Source organism: Osmerus eperlanus, chromosome 1 (assembly GCF_963692335.1).
Source record: "Osmerus eperlanus chromosome 1, fOsmEpe2.1, whole genome shotgun sequence".
Lineage (NCBI taxonomy): Eukaryota > Metazoa > Chordata > Actinopteri > Osmeriformes > Osmeridae > Osmerus > Osmerus eperlanus.
Genome location: NC_085018.1, coordinates 6,857,855 through 6,878,325, shown reverse-complemented (window position 1 = coordinate 6,878,325; position 20,471 = coordinate 6,857,855). Strand labels below are relative to the sequence as shown.

General features: G+C 44.3%; 2 protein-coding genes across 2 annotated transcripts in view; one reads left to right on the top strand and one right to left on the bottom strand.

Annotated features, from left to right (window-relative positions):
* LOC134017173 (protein phosphatase 1 regulatory subunit 15B) overlaps window positions 1-20,471 on the bottom strand; it is a 598,478-nt gene that overhangs the window by 187,556 nt on the left and 390,451 nt on the right. The window lies entirely within an intron of this gene.
* Window positions 1-20,471, top strand: part of nfasca (neurofascin homolog (chicken) a) — an 87,322-nt gene that overhangs the window by 20,305 nt on the left and 46,546 nt on the right. The window contains exons 3-5 of the mRNA XM_062456269.1: window positions 5,761-5,934; window positions 17,969-17,986; window positions 18,709-18,814. Of these exons, the coding sequence (XP_062312253.1) occupies window positions 5,841-5,934; window positions 17,969-17,986; window positions 18,709-18,814 (218 nt within the window). The 5' untranslated portion in view covers window positions 5,761-5,840. The remainder of the gene's footprint in view (window positions 1-5,760; window positions 5,935-17,968; window positions 17,987-18,708; window positions 18,815-20,471) is intronic.

Below are 20,471 nucleotides of genomic sequence, written 5' to 3'. Positions count from 1 at the left end.
TCATTTTGACGGAACGTTTCCATTTTAACCGGCACATCTTTTTGTTCCAACTAAATGTGGTTTCTATCTTACTTGTCCAATACAAAGGTCCAATCAGGAGCTTTAATAACTGTAATCACCATGACAACTCACTCACTGAAAGTTGGTTGCAACCTCTGTGGGTCAGGTTGTGTCATTCGCAACAACGCAGGCTAATCGATTTGCTAACAGTACCTGTTTCTTCCTTAGCGAAAAACATGGCGTGCTCTAAACCCGGCGAAAATCCAAATCCAAAAATACCTAATTTCAGACAAGTATGCATTTGTGCTGCCGGTAGGGCGCACAAAACCGATGTGTTTAATGAGACGGTTGCCCTTGTCGTGGTAGCTAATGTGAAACGTCACTATCATGGCAGTGGGAACTAGGAGTGCTGTAGCACCCCCTGACAGCACGAGAATTTCCAATGATATGACTTTAAAATTCACCACCGCGGCACAGCCCAGCCCCGCAGTAGCGGACTGGCCATCGGGAGCACCGGGAGAAGAATAACAATGGAAAACCAGGCTAAGAAACGTAAGGGTGGGGCTGAAACATTGAGACAAAAAGACATCACCTTCAATAGACAAGGTTTTACCAATTGAATGTTCATTTTACATAAAGCTCAAAAAACTACTTTGTGCTCAAATAAAGGCAAAAAAAAAATGGTCTTGCGTGCTACGCGCGCTCGCATTAAGTATCCTAGCGTTCTCACGAACTAGCATCACATCAAACAGAATGTGCATGACCTATTTTTACTCCCAGTCCATCCCTACCGCCCCGCAACATTAAGACCCCCCCCCCCAGCAGCACCCCCCTGATAAAATATCCTATGTTCCCGCGGCTATGGTCACTATGACACAAAGCATGGACACTTTGAACAAAATACCCCCAGAACTCTGAGGTAAGGACCAGAAAAATAAACCGTAATTGTTCCGGACCCTGGACTGAATGGAAATTTGGTTAGTGGACCTTTTGGGTTTCTAATTCCCTGCTCTAATGGAATGCCTAATGTGGAATGGGGGGGGGGGGGGCATTTCTTGAAATCCTTAAACCATAAGACCTGGACTAAAATCAGTTGAATGAGAGAGCAAATATCTGAACATACTGTCTTGTTGTGAATATTTCAGTGCTCAATCCAGCCTAAACCTATTGTCACATTAATATGCAGTTTGCAAATGGGAAAATAGATTTAAAAAGCTTTTAGAAAATTGCTTAAAAGTTGCATTTTCGTCAAGGCTTCAGTGCTGTAGCAATGAATGGTTAAACATGGAGATTAAAAGGAGGATAAATTACATGGGGATTCTTTGGAGAAATTCCCTGGATAAATAATGGAATAAACAATGCATAATTTAGCGGGTAACTGAAAATAATAGTCTCAATTTAGCATGTTAGCTTTTAGCTAAATTCAGGCTAATTTACTGTGATGGTAAGAATTGGGTCTTTATCCTAATGCATGATTTTGATGAAGGGTGTGTTGAAGTAAACTTCAGCTTGGTGTTTCTAGTCTCCATGGAGACACAGATGTGCACGTATTCAGTTGATCCTTAATTCTCTCTCACACACACACACGCATGCACACACATGCACACACATGCTCACACATACAAGCACGCACACACACACATGTGCACTATGGGTGTTTTCCGTGCCTGGTGCAGCTGCATATGGTGCATTGACACAAAATGCAGTTTAGCAAAAGTCACTATAGCTGGTACTCAAACTCATACTCACGGTACAGTAATTTAACACGCCATAGGACTGTACCTCTGTTATGATGTACATGTTAATGTCCGAAGTTGTTGTTACATAGACATTTCAGTCGTACAAGTGCTTCCAGATTCGTCCAGTTGAAACGATAAATGAAAATAAAGTGAGTTGGATGATCCTCAGTCGCTTTCCTTGTCTAGTGTTGGGCTACAGCCAACTAAAGAACACAACGCAAACCCACATCTCACAACATAATAATAACATATAACCTAGATAGGCTAGGTTACCTGCGTCACCTTTGTGGTGTATGTCAGGTGTAGTGTAAACTACACACACGCGCTGTGCATGCTTCTTCTAAATATGTGTGCACATCGCCAGCGCGACACCTACTTGATATGTGTGTAACGCATGTGTGTCCATTGTAAGTGTATGTGAATTGCTCCCATACATTCAGAGGTTTGATATCATCGCACAGGCATATGCAGGCGGTAGTGAGCCCTTTGCATATAAATCAGGGCACGGAATACGCCCCATAGTGCACATGCAATATACAGTTAGGTCCATAAATATTTGGACATTGACACAATTTTCATCATTTTGGCTCTGTATACCACCACAATGGATTTGAAATGAAACAATCAAGATGTGCTTTAAGTGCAGACTTTCAGCTTTAATTTCAGGGTATTTACATCCAAATCAGGTGAACGGTGTAGGAATTACAACACATTTTATATGTGCCCCCCCCCTTTTTAAGGGACCAAAAATAATTGGACAAACTAACATAATCATAAATCTAATTGTCACTTTTAATACTTGGTTGCAAATCCTTTGCAGTCAATGACAGCCTGAAGTCTGGAACCCATAGACATCACCAGACGCTGGGTTTCGTCCCTGGTGATGCTCTGCCAGGCCTCTACTGCAACTGTCTTCAGTTCCTGCTTGTTCTTGGGGCATTTTCCCTTCAGTTTTGTCTTTAGCAAGTGAAATGCATGCTCAATTGGATTTAGGTCAGGTGATTGACTTGGCCATTGCAGAACATTCCACTTCTTTGCCTTAAAAAACTCTTTGGTTGCTTTCGCAGTATGCTTCAGGTCATTGTCCATCTGCACTGTGAAGCGCCGTTCTATGAGTTCTGAAGCATTTGGCTGAATCTGAGCAGATAATATTGCCAGAAACACATCAGAATTCATCCTACTGCTTTTGTCAGCAGTCACATCATCGATAAATACAAGGGAACCAGTTCCATTGGCAGCCATACATGCCCACGCCACTACCTCCACCATGCTTCACTGATGAGGTGGTATGCTTTGGATCATGAGCAGTTCCTTCCCTTCTCCATACTCTTCTCTTCCCATCATTCTGGTACAAGTTGATCTTCGTCTCATCTGTCCATAGGATGTTGTTCCAGAACTGTACAGGCTCTTTTAGATGTTTTTTGGCAAACTCTAATCTGGTCTTCCTGTTTTTGAGACTCACCAATGGTTTACACCTTGTGGTGAACCCTCTGTATTTACTCTGGTGAAGTCTTCTCTTAATTTTTGACTTTGACACAGATACGCCTACCTCCTGGAGAGTGTTCTTGATCTGGCCAACTGTTGTGAAGGGGTTTTTCTTCACCAGGGAAATAATCCTTCTGTCATCCACCACAGTTGTTTTCCGTGGTCTTCCGGGTCTTTTGGTGTTGCTGAGCTCACCAGTGCGTTCTTTCTTTTTAAGAATGTACCAAACAGTTGATTTGGCCACACCTAATGTTTTTGCTATCTCTCTGATAGGTTTGTTTTGATTTTTCAGCCTAACGATGGCTTGCTTCACTGATGGTGACAGCTCTTTGGACTTCATATTGAGAGTTGACAGCAACAGATTCCAAACACAAATACCATACTTGAAATGAACTCTAGACCTTTTATCTGCTCCTTGTCAATGAAATAACGAACTCCCATGAGGGAATAACATACACCTGGCCATGGAGCAGCTGAGCAGCCAATTGTCCAATTACTTTTGGTCCCTTAAAAAGGGGGGGGCCACATATAAAATGTATTGTAATTCCTACACCGTTCACCTGATTTGGATGTAAATACCCTGAAATTAAAGCTGAAAGTCTGCACTTAAAGCACATCTTGATTGTTTCATTTCAAATCCATTGTGGTGGTATACAGAGCCAAAATGATGAAAATTGTGTCAATGTCCAAATATTTATGGACCTAACTGTATGTGTGCACAAGCACACGTGCACATGCATGGACACACACACATATGCTCGCGCACACAAACACACATGCGCAGACACACACACAAGTCTCAGGGTCTGCATTGCCATAATCTGTCTTGGCTCAGCTGTCTTTGTGCTGCACCTGTAGGTTTGTGACTTGGTGACCTAAGAGATATCAGCTGTGGGTACACACACACACACACACACAGAAACGCAGGGCAAACAGAAGGGAGCAGCCCAGGTTTCCACCTCGAGCCAAGGGGGGTACAGAATGAAAGTCTGACCTGGTTGTGTTACCACCTCCATTTTCTCTAATAGCTCACCCGTGTCTGTGTATCTGTGGGTGGGTGTATCTGTGTGTATGTGTTGTTATCTATGTGTGTGTATTTGTGTGTAGGTGCATCTGTGGGTGGGTGTATCTGTGTATCTGTGTTTGTTTGTGTGTGTACAAGTATGAATCGATTTAAGGTATCACTAAAGCAGAGCTTTTAGCAGAGTTAATGCTGAAGGGGAAACTGATTACCTATTTTACTTCTTCCCTGGCTTCTCTTAGCGCAGAATTGCCGGAAAGAGAGAGAAAGGGCTGGATCGAATCCTCCGATGTTTGCAATAGTTTTTCATTCTCTATTGTCATTTTCCTTTGTGGTGTTTCTTTTCCATCTGTTCCAGTGTCCTGCTCTGCAGAGCTGCAGTGACGAAGCATTGTCATTAAGCATGTGGGGTTCAGGTTGCACAACAGCTGGGCTGCGAAAGTGTGTTTTTGTGTGTGTGTGTCTGTGTGTGTAGCATCAGAGTGTTTGACCATGTGTGCATGTGTGTTTTGTCATCCATTCATTTGAGTGTGAGTGTGTGTGTGTGTCTGAGTGGCAGATGAAGCCAACGGAATGCTGGGATGTCTGCTTCTTTCCCTGGGGCAAGATTAGGTGTTTTGTAGAGAGGTGTTGGGTTGACTTGCTACCAGATGGTTAGTGTGTGTGTGTGTGTGTATGCGCGCAAGTGTGTGTCTGCAAAATTGTGCATGACAGGTTGTCTGTGTGTGTGCGTTTGTGTGTGTGTTTCCATTTGTGTCTATGTGAGTGTGTGTCAGTATGTGTATGTCTGAGTGTGTGCAGGTTGTTTAGCTGGAGATTTGGGGCCTGGCCTGCAGGCTACCAAGCTGTTGTGGACCAACATTTGTAAATGAATCCCTAGCTTGGTTCCTCATTATCAGTGTACCCAGTGATCCAGAGAACATCTGTCTTCAACAGTAGAACCTCATAAAACATCTGTCCTACAGTAGACCCTCAGTGTGGACATGCATGTACACATGTTCACTATACTATTACCATATAATATTACCACCAATAAGAGCTGGACTCTCACAACAGGAAGCCCCTACATGGTTCTTTGAATGTGGGGTCCCGTGCTGTGAGACTTGTCTCTTTATCTGGATGTAGAGGCTGATATACCATTGCTTTAGTTCTAAAACACACAAATCAGTTTCAGATGTCTTCAATCTGTTCAAGACGTACAACCTACAGCCTACAGTGGTCTAGGTCTGGGTCTGGGATGGGTCAGGTCTGGTATCTTGTGTAGACTTTGAGACAGTAGGATGTATATGTTGCTAGCTCTCTCTCTGTATCTTCATCTGTCTGTGGACAGCTCTCTGGGGAGTAAGAGACTCAGCTTCAAATGTTGGCCAACCTCACCACTCAGACACACCTAAAAACCGTGTGCGCACATCTACACAAAGCAACCCATCTCTCATACAGTAAGAACCCATCTGAACACATACTCTGTAGTCTCTAAGCAGCTTCTCTCTGTGTCCCTGCCTCACACTCTCATAGGTCCCAAACGTGGCCCACTGCAGAGCCAACCAACCAATCAGGAGAAGTGACAGGAGAGGCCAACCAATCGGAGGGGAGAGATGTTGGCGCCGGGTGGGCTATCTGCCCTGACGGTGATGTCACTACTGCTGCTGGTCTGGCAGGACGTGTCCTCCATTGAGGTTCCTCTCGATCGTAAGTAACCTTCACTTTTCACATCTAGTTTTATTATTCACAAAGAAGCAATCTTTGTAACTTGCTTTGTTAGTGTTTTTATGGTCCAGTTGTAATAAAATAAATGTCACTTTAACATTATTAATGCACACTGGGATAAACAACATTTAATTATGTATGAAAGCATTTTGACTGAACTCGGAATGATAATAATGTGTTTTGGTTTAAACCCACCTCACCAGAACTCCCTTAGGCCATGTGCCAGCAGAGCGTCATCTCAAATTCCCTTTAAGAGCAGGCGCACTTGTTCCATGGCGGATTGCTATTATAACGGCGGATTTGTCAGGCGCACGCCAGGAGCGGTTCACAGCCGAGGAGGCCGACGTTCTCGTCATGGCCGTAAAAGATAGAGAAGTGACATTGTATGGAAAAGACAGAGCAGTTTTCTCATTGCACTAAGTTGCCCACTCATGCTGCTCATTCAAATTCTTAGTCTTATTTTTATATATATTTTATTTTTTAAATTGTTCCATCCATCCATCATCTGCCGCTTTTCCGGGGGTCGGGTCGCGGGGGCAGCAACCTAATCAGGGAGGCCCAGACTTCCCTCTCCCCGGCCACTTCCACCAGCTCTTCCTGGGGGACCCCGAGGCGCTCCCAGGCCAGCCGAGAGACATAGTCCCTCCAGCGTGTCCTGGGTCTTCCCCGGGGCCTCTTCCCAGTGGGACGTGCCCAGAACACCTCACCAGGGAGGCGTCCAGGAGGCATCCTTATCAGATGCCCGAGCCACCTCAACTGGCCCCTCTCGTCGCGGAGGAGCAGCGGCTCTACTCTGAGCCCCTCCCGGATGACCAAGCTTCTCACCCTATCTCTAAGGGAGAGCCCGGACACCCTGCGGAGAAAACTCATTTTGGCCGCTTGTATTCGCAATCTCGTTCTTTCGGTCACTATCAAGCGGAGCTGGTTCATGCAGGGGGACGCGAGACATAGCGCCTCATTAGCAGCGCGTCACTAGCAGCGCGTCATATCACGCAGTAGGGGCACACCTTAGCAGGGCGGGCTATTTAATCAGGATATCGCTGCACTCTGCATTGCTTAGTGCGACACAGGTTGCTTCTGTTAATCTGCTGCCTCCGCCTCCCCGGCCTCCACCCTTGGTTCTGTTTCCTGTCGTAGGGGGAATGCGTCGCTGCTCTCTGCTCGGAGGTCGAGACGGTGTCTCCGTTGGGTGCGGCAGGGAGCCGATGCAAGCAGAACCATAATGCCAAATCAAGTGGTACAATCATGTGTTGTACCGTGTGAAATAAAGTATCAAGTACATACTATACTGAGTCCTCCTGCCTGAACCCACAGTTCGTGACCATAGGTGAGGGTAGGAACGTAGATCGACTGGTAAATAGAGAGCTTCGCCTTTCGACTCAGCTCCTTCTTCACCAAGACGGACCGATGCAGAGCCCGCATCACTGCGGACGCCGCACCGATCCGCCTGTCGATCTCGTGCTCCATCCTTCCCTCACTCGTGAACAAGACCCCGAGATACTTGAACTCCTCCGCTTGGGACAAGATCTCCTCCCCGACCCGGAGATTGCACTCCACCCTTTTCCGGTCGATAACCATGGCCTCAGATTTGGAGAGGCAGCTAAATCCCTTAGAGCGTCATGGACATCCATATGGACGTCCTCGCTAGGGGGAGTTTGGCTGCCTGATCTTTGCATGGATGGGCGGACGGCGATGCTGTTCAGAGTGCCGTCCCTGATTAGCAGGGACGTCCGTCGCTAGGGGGAGCATAGATCATGGACGGCGATGCTGTTTAGAGTGCCGTCCCTGATTAGCATGGACGTCCGTCGCTAGAGGGAGCATAGATTATGGACGGCGATGCTGTTCAGAGTGCATAGAGCATGGACGGCGATGGACGGCGATGCTGTTCAGAGTGCCGTCCCTGATTAGCATGGACGGCGCTAGCACTTGAATGGTTGAGAAGGACAGCCATGTTTAGCAGGCTGTTGAGCTAAACCAGAACTGTCGAAGGCTACTATAGCATGTAACTAGCTACAGCAACTTTGGATGACTCAATAACTTTCGTCACGTTATTTTGTATGAATTGCATTTAAGTGTAGGCTATATATTTACGCCTTGATTTTTTTACATACAAAAGTAGGCCAGTCAACAATAAAATCTCATGACAATATAACGTTAGACTTGAAAAACAATATATTATGGTTAGGGTTTGCCTAGATATAGGCTAGGCTACATATATTTGAATTATTTCGAGAATTGTTAATAAAGACTTGTTTAAAGATTTAAACATTGTGTTATGACCCTTTGATATACATTGCCCTTTAGGTCTTTTAAGCCATCAGTTTTATTTGTTTTATGTGTGGATTTGGAGCCGCCAGTCAGTCGCTCCAATTTTGCGCACGAACCACTAGAGCAGAGACAAATCTAAACGTTGCAATACCATGCTATGCGACAAGTCAAGTTTTGAAAATATGCATTTAGTCTTGTAGCACCAGCAAAAGTCGTTCTTGACTATGGATCCGGCGACATGTTATCTTACACGGTAAAGTTAGCATTGAGCCAGAAGGTCTACAGTTATAAAAAACATCATAAATTGACATGGCTGTTCAATTATGATAGCAGAAACAAACCTTTATAGGCCCTTTTTCGCATGGATGGACGGCCGACAGCAGGGATGTTGAGGGCCTCCCTTTACTTAAGTAAATAAAACTGCACTTGACATTATATGCATGAACATAGGACCACCAAAACAATAAAAGCATAATAACCTTGACAATAAAATAAAGAAAAAAACTGTGTTTGGTCTTAAATGTTTTATTTAAATACAAAACCCCACCAACAATATTAATCAAACTATGTAGTCTAACATAAATAAAAGCAGCCTAAATGGCTTTTCTGCTGTGGATAAACAGTTCAGCCATGTAGCGGCACATCCCTTGATGCCTGAACAGTATTCTTATAATGACCTAAAACAAGGAAATTTCAATTAAAAATAAAACTGAGAAAATACATTTAGTTATTGGTAGTTGGTGTTGTTCATTAGCATAAAAATGAATATAACATGTACCTCTGGCATCATGACATCAAAAAGTAGGTCCACAGTCCTGATGTCCATTGGTTTGCCTCCCACTGCCCTCTCTAGCATTTGTCTCCGCGCGAAGTTCGTGTGCAAAATTGGAGCGACTGACCGGCGGCTCCAAATCCACCCATAAAACACTTTAAACTGACAGCTTAAAATACCTCAAGGGCAATGTATATCAAAGGGTCACACCCTGGCTGCGCCTAGAAATTCTGTCCATATACATTTACATTTATGCATTTAGCAGACGCTTTTATCCAAAGCGACTTCCAATAGAGAGCTTTACAAAAGAGCATAGGTCACTGATCATAACAACAAGATAGCCCCAAACATTGCGAGCAGCCAAAACATGAAGCATACTTTGTGGAAAACCAAATAAGTGCCAAAGGGAAGAACCATAAGAGCATGCAGTTAAACAAGTTACAATTGAACAACATGAAACTCCCCACAAGAGTGCAAGAGTGTACCTGTAGAAAAAACAATCAACAGTAAAATATTTCACAGCGAGTACAAGAATTTGAAACCGTTACAATTAACCAACAAGAGCAACAAGTCTCTCAATACGAGTCATTGTGATCCTGGAAGAAACTAACATCAGGTCCAGCCAAGCATTCCTAAGTGCCGTTGTACTCCCGGAACAAGTGCGTCTTGAGCCTTTTCTTGAAGGTGGGGAGACAGTCAGTGTCCCTGATGGAGGTGGGGAGTTGATTCCACCATTGGGGGGCCAGACAAGAGAAGAGCTTGTGTTGGGACCGGGCGCTCTTGAGCGGTGGGACCACCAGATGGTTGTCAGAAGAAGACCGTAGGTGGCGGGGGGGGGGGGGTGTAAGGCTGGAGGAGAGACTTGATGTAGGTGGGTGCAGTCCCGTTCACCGCTCACTGATACGGGCCGTGATGGGAAGCCAGTGGAGGGAGATGAGGAGCGGGGTAACATGGGAGCGTCTGGGTAGATTGAAGACCAGACGGGCCGCCGCGTTCTGAATCCTCTGGAGAGGGCGGGTTGCGCATGCTGGGAGACCGGCGAGCAGCGAGTTGCAGTAGTCCAACTTTGAGAGGACAAGTGCTTGGACTAGCAGCTGGGTGGAATGCTCAGACAGGTATCTCCTGATCTTGGATGTTGTGAATCTACACGATCAGGAGACCGCAGCGATGTGGGCTGTGAGGGAGAGCTCGTCATCCATGGTCACCCCGAGGTTCCTGGCAGAGGATGAAGCGGTCACTGTCGCCGATCCCAGGGTGATTGAGAGATCGTGGGAGATGGAGGGTTTGGCCGGGATGATGAGGAGTTCTGTTTTGGCGAGGTTCAGCTGGAGGTGGTGCTCGGTCATCCAGGCGGAGATGTCTGTGAGGCAGGCCTCGATCCACCGAGGTGAAATCAGTTTCATATTCGAGATTCAACAGACATTCATATTTGTACCTCCGTTCAGGCTCCGCGTCATATTTAGGGACCGGGGTAAAAGAGTAGACAGTCAGAATGTTTCTTCAATATCTTTGTCAAAATCGACCATACAAACTTCAAACTTGTTGCACATTCTTCTACTACTGACTGACCAATTTGTCCAACCTTTGGTTTGGTGATAATGTTGATTATTGATTAACCCATAGCCAATAAATCAATAAAAACACCAATATTTCTGTATTTTCTCAATATCTTTGTCAACAATGACGACAGAAACTTCAAACTTGTTCCACATTCTTCTACTACTAGCTGACCAAGTTGTCCAAGCTTTGGTTTGGTGATAAAGTTGATTATTGATTAATCCATAGCAAATAAGTCAATAAAAACACCAATATTTCTGTATTTCCTCAATATCTTTGTAAAAAATGAACATAGAAACTTTAAACTTGTTGCACATTCTTCTAATACTAGCAGACCAAATTTTCCAAGCTTTGGTTTGGTGATAATGTTGATTATTGATTAACCTATAGCCAATAAATCAAGAAAAACACACATTTTCCAATATTTCATCAATATCTTTGTCAACAATGACCACAGAAACTTCTAACTTGTTTCACATTCTTCTACTACTATCTGAACAAGTTGTCCAAGCGTTGGTTTGGTGATAAAGTTGATTACTGATTAACCCATAGCCAATAAATCAATAAAAATACCAATATTTCTGTTTCCTCAATATCTTTGTCAAAAATGAACATAGAAACTTCAAACTTGTTGCACATTCTTCTAATACTATCAGACCAAGTTGTCCAAGCTTTGGTTTGGTGACCAAGTTGATTATTGATTAATCCATAGCCAATAAGTCAATAAAAACACCAATATTTCTGTATTTCCTCAATATCTTTGTACAAAATGAACATAGAAACTTTAAACTTGTTGCACATTCTTCTAATAATAGCAGGCCAAGTTGTTCAAGCTTTGGTTTGGTGATAAATTTGATTATTGATTAACCTATAGCCAATAAATCAATAAAAACACCAATATTTAAGTATTTCCTCAATATCTTTGTCAACAATGACGACAGAAACTTCAAACTTGTTCCACATTCTTCTACTACTAGCTGACCAAGTTTTCCAAGCTTTGGTTTGGTGATAAAGTTGATTATTGATTAACCTATAGCCAATAAATCAAGAAAAACACATTTTCCAATATTTCATCAATATCTTTGTCAACAATGACCACAGAAACTTCAAACTTGTTTCACATTCTTCTACTACTATCTGAACAAGTTGTCCAAGCGTTGGTTTGGTGATAAAGACGATTATTGATTAACCCATAGCCAATAAATCAATAAAAACACAAATATTTCAGTATTTTCTCAATATCTTTGTCAAAAATGAACATAGAAACTTCAAACTTGTTGCACATTCTTCTACTACTAGCTGACCAACTTGTCCAAGCTTTGGTTTGGTGATAAAATTGATAAAGTTGGCTATGGGTTAATCAATAATCAACTTTATCACCAAACCAAAGCTTGGACAACTTGGTCAGCTAGGAGTAGAAGAATGTGAAACAGGTCTGACGTTTCTGTTGTCATTTATGACAAAGATATTGAGGAAACACAGAAATATTGGTGTTTTTATTGATTTATTGGCTATGGGTTAATCAATAATCAACTCTATCACCAAACCAACGCTTGGACAACTTGGTCAGCTAGGAGTAAAATAATGTGAAACAGGTCTGACGTTTCTGTGGTCATTTATGACAAAGATATTGAGGAAACACTTAAATATTGGTGTTTTTATTGATTTATTGGCAATATAGGTTAATCAAAAATCAACTTTATCACCAAACCAAAGGTTGGAAAACTTGGTCAGCTAGGAGTAGAATAATGTGAAACTGGTCTGAAGTTTCTATGTTCATTTTTGACAAAGATATTGAGGAAATACTGAAATATTGGTGTTTTTATTGATTTATTGGCTATGGGTTAATCAATAATCAACATTATCACCAAACCAAAGGTTGTACAAATTGGTCAGTCAGTAGTAGAAGAATGTGCAACAAGTTTGAAGTTTGTATGGTGGATTTTGACAAAGATATTGAAGAAACATTCGGACTGTCAACTCTTTTACCCCGGTCCCTAAATATGACGCGGAGCCTGAACGGACGAACGAATATGAATGTCTGTTGAATCTCGAATATGAAACTGATTTCACCTCGGTCCTCGATCCTAGCTGAGATCCCCGGATCAGTCGGGGGGAACGACAGGTACAGCTGCGTGTCGTCGCACCTCATATAAGTTATGAACAGAATCGGTGACAAAGGGCAGCCCTGGCGGAGTCCAACCCTCACCGGTAACAAGTTCGACTTACTACCGGCAATGCGGACCAAACTCTGGCACCGGTCGTACAGGGACCGAACAGCCCGATCAGGGAATCCGGTACCCCGTACTCCCGGAGCACCCCCCACATGAGCCCTCGAGGGACACGGTCGAACGCCTTTTCCAAATCCACAATTCCATTTTTAAATTGTAATATTTCTAAATTGTTTAGTTCTTAGAATTAGTTTAACCATTGTACTTTTTAACTTAATTTAAGACCCGTATATGTTAATTGTTTGCACCTTCCTGCCACAGTAAATTCTGTTTTTGTGTAACACAATACATGGCGAATACACCGAATTCTGATTCTGATTCTGATTGGGATGGGAGAAGAAACCCACCCAAATTAGCTTCGGTTAAACAGGCGTGGGAGGAAATTGCCACAATTATTACAAATCAAGTTCACATACATAGAGATTTCTCATGAAAAATTTTTTCATCATTGACATGAAAGAAATGTAACACAGCCATACAATAAATGAAAACAATGTAACGTAGCTTCGCAGGAAGAAGACACTGGCCTCGCCAGCAGTGCGCATGGGCCAAGCATGCGCCCTTAAAATAGCATCTGAATAACGCGCCATTGACTTTAGACTACGTTTTTCTTGGTCTGTGGCGGAATTGTTTTTCTGAAACTGCAAAATACCACCAGGGAACGTTTGCGTCGGAACACGCCTCCTTTTTTTGCTGAACCGCGCCCGGGAGCGCAAGGTCATTCCCTAATTTACCGATGTGCGTCTGTGGAGGGAATAGTCTGCTTTGCTTCGAGTACAAACTAGGAATGATACTTGCGTTGTTGATAAAATCAATTGCGCTGGGTGCAAGATAGGGCCCATATTGTCACAGGATGTCATAGGCTATAGAATCTTATTAAGATGGCTCTCTCTCTCTGCAAGTGCAGTCACTGTCGAGTGTCGTTTCATTGATTTTAGTCAAAACATCGGTATAAATATTCATAAATTGTAGACACACACTCAATCGCACACACACAGAACAATATCCCCATGCTAGACCATTATAACATGTATGAAAGCTCTTGAAATCTTGCAGGCTGCAGTTTGACTCCAGTGGGAATAGGCAACAAAGAAACAAAGGAGCCTCTTTCTCTTCTCTCTCTTCTCTTGAAGTAGAATAATAGTGGTGAATGTCTCACACTGGTGTTGTGAATCATGATTTGAGATAAAGCCTCTGGGCAGCTGCTATGTCCTGGTCTGGCAGATACAGACACACCTTTACACACACACGCACCTTACTTCCGAGCTATGCTTTTTATGTTGTCAATTATCCTTGCAAAGCGCAACATTTTTATCTTAACACTTAACACAATTATATGCTTCTCTGCAACACACATTCACACACACCAGGCTCCAGCTGTCAGCACCTTTCCAGTCTAAAGCTCCTCTGCCCCCCACGGCGTTGTCTCCCTCTTTATCCTCCCTGACTTAACCCTGCTGCTCTATTGATCTAGCACAAACACACACACAAATGCACACACACACATACACACACACACAGGCACACACACACACACACACACACACACACACACACACACACACACACACACACACACACACACACACACACACACACACACATGCTGACCTCTACCAAAATGTATTCATTTCCCTACAAGGAGAAGGACAGAGAGAGAGGGAGAGAGAGAGAGAGAGAGAGAGAGAGAGAGAGGGGAAAGTAAGAGAAAGGGAGAGAGAGAGAATAAAAGAGAGCCAGAGGGGGAGAGAGAAAAGGGAAGATAGAGAGGGAGAGAAAGAGATGGAGCAAAAGAAGGAAAGAGGTAGAGAGGGAGGAGGAGGAAGAGGGGGAGAGAAGAGGGTGACAGACACAGTGAAAAGACTGGTGTCATTCGTCTGTTAACATCATAGATGGTTAACCCTTTGTTCTTGTGTCTCTGCCCTCTGTTGGGATAGGGCTGGGAGTCCAGACTGTCTTTGTGGTGGCTGGTCTTTTACACAACATTCAATATAGTAATAGTGTTTCTACACAGATAATGATGAGTGGCATTGGGTCTATAAATAAATAGTATATTGTAAGTATATTGTAGAATTCTATCAGAAGGTTTCAAGAAAGACGCAGGGTCAAGATCTCTGGAGTCAACATGACGGTTGTCATAGACATCACATAGACACGTTAATGTGATTGGCTAAAATTGGAAGAGATAGGCTCATCTGATAGGCTGCAGAGAATATCTTTTAGAAAAAATGCATTTGTGAATCTAAGCGCGTCAGGAAAGTTCCAAAAATCCACACTAAATGCAGGGATTTGTAACTCGGGTTTGTCAGGTTGCAAACAAATGTAATGGGGTCATTTATTTGTGAATCACAAAATACAGTTGTGAATAACGTTACATTTATTTTTGAATCATGAAATACATTTGTGAGTTGCGTTACATTTATTTGTGAATCATGAAATACATTTGTAAATCGCGTTACGTTTGTTTGTGAATTATGAAACTAATCTAACTCCATATAATTCTGCCACAACAATATTTATATTAGCATGCACACCCCTAACAAGGACTGCTCTGCTGGGAGAAGTGGAGTGCTATCTGTTAGTGAGGACAGATGAGGAAAGAGGGATTGATCCATTTTTGTCACTTGCCCTTCCCCCCCCTTCACTGGAGATTATCCCCCCTGCCGACCGTCCTCTACTGACCTTTACTGATGGAGTCTGTCATCTTTCCTGGGAGGACACACACACATACACACACAGACTCACACACTCTCACACATACACACACACCTACCACTGTGGCAGTATGGTATGATTAAAATTAACTGGGGCCCCAAAATAGCAGGCAGGTAGTTTGGTGCTTCACCGATCAACCAAACCTGTCCCACAGCCTTGGACCCAGGGTCGGGACTCATCTTCAGTAAGAAGACTTGAGGTCAAGCCCCTGACACAAGGCAAACAGATCATTGTATACGTGTGTGTGTATGTGTCTGTGTTCAAGGACCTCATCTTCAATCACATACAGCCTTGACTGATAATGGCCGGGTTTCCCAGATTCGTTAAGAAGCTCTTAAGCGCTAAGAGCTTCTTAGGAGCGTTCTAAGAGCGCTGTGAAAGAAGGACGTGTTTCCCAGAGTCGTTCTTAGCTTAAGAAGATCTTTCACTAAGAAGGAAATGTAAGATCAGCCTGACCCACTCTTAACAGCCTTCTTAGCGACCAAACGCTCACTGCAGCTGCATCAGGGAAAGTTATATCTGACACTCAAAGGAATACTAAAACCATGCGTGATGATAAATGTGCGCCCACAGCTGCAGAACAAGAAAAATAATAGCATAAGAAGAAAAATAAAGATATAAAAATAAATAATTGCCCATGTGTTCCTGTAGCACATAAATAAAATGAATCATCATTACTATCACTCATTACGTTTCCACACACATTCGGCATATGCATATGAGTTTACATTAGCTATAAAAACATCAACAACCCTGTGGTATTTCACAGATATCAGGGAAACTGACAGGTGTAATTGAACTCGGCTGGAACCTCATCAAGAGAGGCTCCACCTGCTAGTCTATATAAAGGCGTTGCTGAAGTCCACGCGTGTGAGACACCATGGCTGCAATACAGCATATTCTCGCTGCTAATCAACAGCGTCGCCGTGCGCGAAGCCAGACAGTTTATATAAATGCCTATGTGCGTCAGCACTTCTCCCCACTGAATGTGCTGTCGGACCGGGCTGTCCAGTCCAAGTACCGGCTTCCCCGTGTGGAGATCCAACGCCTCGTCAGGTGCAGCTCCTGGCCGCGCTGCGTTTTTACGCAGTGGGGAGCTTCCTGGAGGTGGTTGGGGACGGCACCGGCCTCAGCAAGGCATCGGTTTCACGGAGTGTGGCAGCCGTGACACCGATCCTCCTGCGCCATGCCCGGACACACATCAGAATGCCCACCATACGGGACGAGGTCCGCCAGGTCCACCGTGGATTTCATGCCATGGCTGGGATCCCCCGGGTGATTGGTGTCGTGGATGGCACACTGATCCCAATCCACAATCCCTCCCTGGTGGATCCGTGCTGGATTGGGAGGAAACATTACGCTGCCTTCAACATAGGGTGCCACCCCCCTACTCCCAACATTAAACCCACTACCATCACACAACCCATACCAACTATCATGTAGGCTATAGGGCTTGAAAGCTAGGAAATGACGCAAAATGATCCACAGAACACATGGTTGAAAAGGAAAAGAAGTGTATTTAAAAAAAAGAAGAGAAACAGGGTGTTGTGTGTGATTTATGCGCTGATAAAGTGGTGGGTGATCGATTTACCTGGCATCGATTGACTTAGTTTCAGCACCACGGCGGTGGGCAGCTCCCTCTAAGAGCTTCTTAAGAAGCTTCTTTGGCGGGATCTTAAGAAGGCAGTTAAGAACGCGTCTGGGAAACACCCCTATCTTAGCGCTCCTTCTTAGCCGAACCCTTCCTAAGAGCCTTCTTAAGTCCTTAAGAACGATCGAATCTGGGAAACCCGGCCAATGTCAGATCAGGGTCTATAAATGGCAACTTGTAGACCCTTGTCAACACAGCAATTTGTACTGCAGTTTCAGTCCTACTACAACCCACGGAATCTACAGCCTTTTTAAAGATTTCTTTATTTGTCACAGCTCTCTGTATCACACTAGTCAAAAAGAATCTCACGCTTTACAAGTTTATGTTAATCTTTTTGGGTTGAGATGAAAGGGAAGAGGGGGGGTGAGGGAGGGAGGGATGAGGGGGTAGGAGGGAGGGAGGGAAATGTTAATACTGGCTAGGCTTGGGAGTTCACTCAGCTTTTAACCATTTTGTAACTTTTTTCTCTCCTTCCCACCCTGAACCCCGATCTCCTTTCCACCCTGAACCCTGGTCTCCTTCCCTCCCTGAACCCTGGTCCCATGTTTGGATTCACAGGTAAGTTCTGCTCTTTCTGTTATTCCTTGAAAATAATTTCCCCACAGAACAAACACCTGTTCTTAACTAACATGCCATGTCTGATAAGATTAATATATTGTCAGGCTTCATGACTTTAGTGTAACATAGTGATTGTGTGTAACTCTTGTAATACAGTATATAACCATATATAGAAGCAGGTGTTGAACCATGTGTAGAACCCTCTAATATGTGCTCTAACAACACTGCTGCTCTGCCTCATCCCTGCCGTCACTGGACTAACAGCCAAGATCCAGCAAGACTGTAAGTGTGTCAACACAGTACTGTTTCATGAAGTGTGTGTGTGAGTGTGTGGGGAGGGAAGTGCATTGTCTGCATGTGTGTGTCATATGACTTATGTACTGTACATGACTTCGTAGAAAAATATGTAGTTCAAAACATTTTTCTAAACACAGATTTCACCTCACCCCTCTTTTTCTCCCTCCCTTCCTCCCTCCCTCCCGCCCTCCCGCCCGCCCGCCCTCCCGCTCTCCCTCCCTCTCTCTCTCTCTCTCTCTCTCTCTCTCTCTCTCTCTCTCTCTCTCTCTCTCTCTCTCTCTCTCTCTCTCTCTCTCTTCCCCTCTCGCACCTATCTCTTCCCCTCATCTCTCCCCTCTCGCTCTCCCTTCTCTTCCTCTCCCTCCCCCTCGCTCTCCTCCCCTTTCTCCCGCCTTTGTCTTTCGTCTTATACCCATTAGACTTTTGAAGCTCTTTATTGAGACACACGCACATACACACATAGATTAGTTGGAAGTACGTTCAGCTAGACAATGGAGTGCGGGTTTAGAGAGGGAAGGAGAAAGGGAGGACAGGAGGGGCTACATATGATCCAATCATTTTCACAATATTTTGTATTTGTGAGTTTGGTGTGCATTCCCAGTTCACTACAAACACTTAAAGTATGGGTGTGGATGATCGGCTGGACGGGGTTGAAATGCTTACAAATGCAGGACTGATGTTCTCTCTCTCTCTCTCCCCCCCAACAGTGAAGCAGCCCCCCACCATTATGAGACAGTCACAGAAGGACTACATTGTGGACCCCAGAGATAACATCATTATTGAGTGCGAAGCCAAGGGCAACCCCGTACCAATGTGAGTTGGCTACACTCACACGGACCCACACACATACCCACACACACACACTTACACGCACACGTATACATATGCACACACCAGCATGCATAGTCAAATGCACACACTTTCAGGCCATTGGTTTTCTATGAGAGGCCGTCTAGGGCGAAACTCCTGAAAAACTTGCTCCTCCACACGCACTCATCACTTGTGCTACCCCATGAAACACTCATACACATGCACTCATCAGCTGTTCTTTAGCACTGTTGTACTGATATCATGCCAATACATCTAGAATTAACACATTAAAATTTGAAATTTTCATTTGTAATTTATTAATTTAGAAGAGAGAGAGGTGGGGGGAGAGAGAGAAGGGGGGAGAGAGAGGGAAGGGAGGGGAGAGAGCAAGAAGAGGGGAGAGAGAGAGAACAAGGGAGGGGAGAGAGACAGAAGGTGGGAGAGGAGACGATTTTCAGTGCCCCTGGAAGTTTTCGCACAGATCGAATTCTAGGAGTTTCAAGTTTTCAAGTTTCAAGTTTTTTATTGTCAGGTGCATAGGACGATCCATTCATGGATTTTCCTAAATATTTAATCATTAATCAATCCAGACTTGATTGACTGACAATAAAAAACTTGAAACTTGAAAACTTGAAACTTCTAGAATTCGATCTGTGCAAAAAAAACTTCCAGGCGCACTGAAAATCATCTCCTCTCCCACCTTCTGTCTCTCTCCCCTCCCTTCTCTCTCTCTCTCTCTCTCTCTCTCTCTCTCTCTCTCTCTCTCTCTCTCTCTCTCTCTCTCTCTCTCTCTCTCTCTCTCTCTCTCTCTCTCTCTCCCCTCTTCTCTCTCTCTCTCCCCCCCTTCTCTCTCTCTCCCCCTTCTCTCTCTCTCTCTCCCCTCCCTTCCCTCTCTCTCCCCTCCCTTCTCTCTCTCTCTCCCCCCTTCTGTCTCTCTTTCCCCCCTTCTGTCTCTCTCCCCTCCCTTCTTCTCTCTCTCTCCCCTCTTCTCTCTCTCTCTCCCCTCTTCTCGCTCTCTCCCCCCTTCTCTCTCTCTCCCCCCTTCTCTCTCTCCCCCCTTCTCTCTCTCCCCTCCCTTCTTCTCTCTCCCCTCCCCTCTTCTCTCTCTCTCTCCCCTTCCTTCTCGCTCTCTCCCCCCACCTCTCTCTCTTCTAAATTAATAAATTACAAATGAAAATTACTCATTTTGGCATGATATCAGTACAACAGTGCTAAAGAACAGCTGATGAGTGCATGTGGAGGAGCAAGTTTTTCAGGAGTTTCGCCCTAGACGGCCTCTCATAGGTTTCAGGCAACAACACAACCACAAACATATACTTGCATGCCTTTATACGTGCGCGCACAATCCTCTAGTCTAATCCCTACATCCATGTCTCATCCATCTCTTCACTATTAATGACTCCATACCTCACTCAACCCCTTTGTGTTTCAGTCCATTCTGCCCATCCTTGTTACACTCTCTCTCTCTCTACCGCCTTCTCCCTCTTTGTCTGTATCATTTGTCTCTCACATTCCATTTGCCTCCCTCTTTCTCTTTCTCTCTGTCTCACCCTCTCTATGTCTCTCTCTCCCTCTCTCTCCCTCCCTCTCTCTGTCTCTCTCTCAGCTGTCTGTTTTCTTTGTGCTTGCTTATTCTGTCCTTTCACTTTTTGTCTCTGTC